Source organism: Eimeria mitis, genomic scaffold, assembly GCF_000499745.2.
Source record: "Eimeria mitis Houghton genomic scaffold, Emh_scaff2554, whole genome shotgun sequence".
NCBI lineage: Eukaryota > Apicomplexa > Conoidasida > Eucoccidiorida > Eimeriidae > Eimeria > Eimeria mitis.
The window spans coordinates 5,449-6,542 of NW_024015149.1; the positions used below are offsets into that span (position 1 = coordinate 5,449).

Consider the following 1,094-nt stretch of genomic DNA (forward strand, 5'->3'; position numbering starts at 1 on the left):
AATTGTGGTCTCATCTGCTGGGGCTGAGCACCACATCTGGGGCTTTACCGGGAGCCCCAGCCGCCTGCGAGAAGCGGCGGCGGGAGGGGAGGCCCGGTTCAGACAACAAACGAAAAGGTACCCGGAGCCCCATCCGCACAACAGCGGCCTTAGCATTCCACAACACAGTTGAAGCGCCAGAAGCGGCGTCACCAAGGCTAGCCAAGAACTGAGGAGCGGGTTGGGACGGCATCGCCGTCCGTCAGAAGCCCGTCCCTCGGAACGGTGGAAATCGAATGCCGCTATTGAGCTATGGCAGCTTCTCGACTATTGCCTTCTGTGACGCAACCTCTCAACGCCACGAAGAGAGTGCGATTGGCGCTGAAAGCAGCTAATCCTTCGCCCATTTGCAAACGCCTGCATCTCTTCCTCCGTAGGAGGTCCGGACCCTGCAGTTTCACTCTGACGGCTCGGTTATTCGTTTTGTTTTACAGTTCCTTTCCACGTGCTCTACGTCCACACTGATTGCTCTAGCGACTCAGGTTGTCCAGAGGGTGGCCAGGCACCGGCGGGGATGGTTGAGCCCGTTCGAGTCAGATGCGGCAACTGATGCGCTAAATGCCTTCATCTATAGAAACGATTCTATATTGAAGATATATGCTGCCCCTCTAACTATTTCTTTATCTTACCATCATCAGGAGCAGCAACAGCGAGGTCAGCAGCAGCCGCAGCAGCACCCGGAGCCGCTGCTCGAGCAGCAGAAGCACCAGGAACAGCCGCTCAAGCAACAGCAAACCATATCCAGCACCAGAGGAGCACGATGCCCTTGTACCGGCACAGCAGCAGCAGTTGGTTGCCGCGGTGGAGGGTTGGAGGATGTACTGCACGGCAAGTAGCATCCAAAAGGGGACCGGCAGCGCGAGCAGCAGGAGACATGGTGCAGCCCTACAACATTGAACATGGCAATCGGCGCAAGAGGGCTTGCTTTTCACCGATAGAGAGGCAGATGTAGCATGAGTGAGCGCAGTAGCCTTCACTTGGCCTTTGTACGTTGTGTGTAACCGCATGCAAACGTTCTATAAGTACATTCAGAGGTAAAACATGCAACAAAGAAA

General features: G+C 55.6%; 1 protein-coding gene across 1 annotated transcript; it reads left to right on the forward strand.

The window, feature by feature from the left end:
• Positions 1–275: 275 nt before the first annotated feature.
• On the forward strand, positions 276–875 carry EMH_0055490 (uncharacterized protein; the record flags this gene model as incomplete). Its single annotated transcript, XM_038022448.1, has 3 exons — positions 276–348; positions 474–571; positions 678–875. 3 exons carry the CDS (start codon positions 276–278, stop codon positions 873–875), a joined length of 369 nt encoding a protein of 122 aa, XP_037878302.1.
• Between the last annotated feature and the right edge of the window lie 219 nt (positions 876–1,094).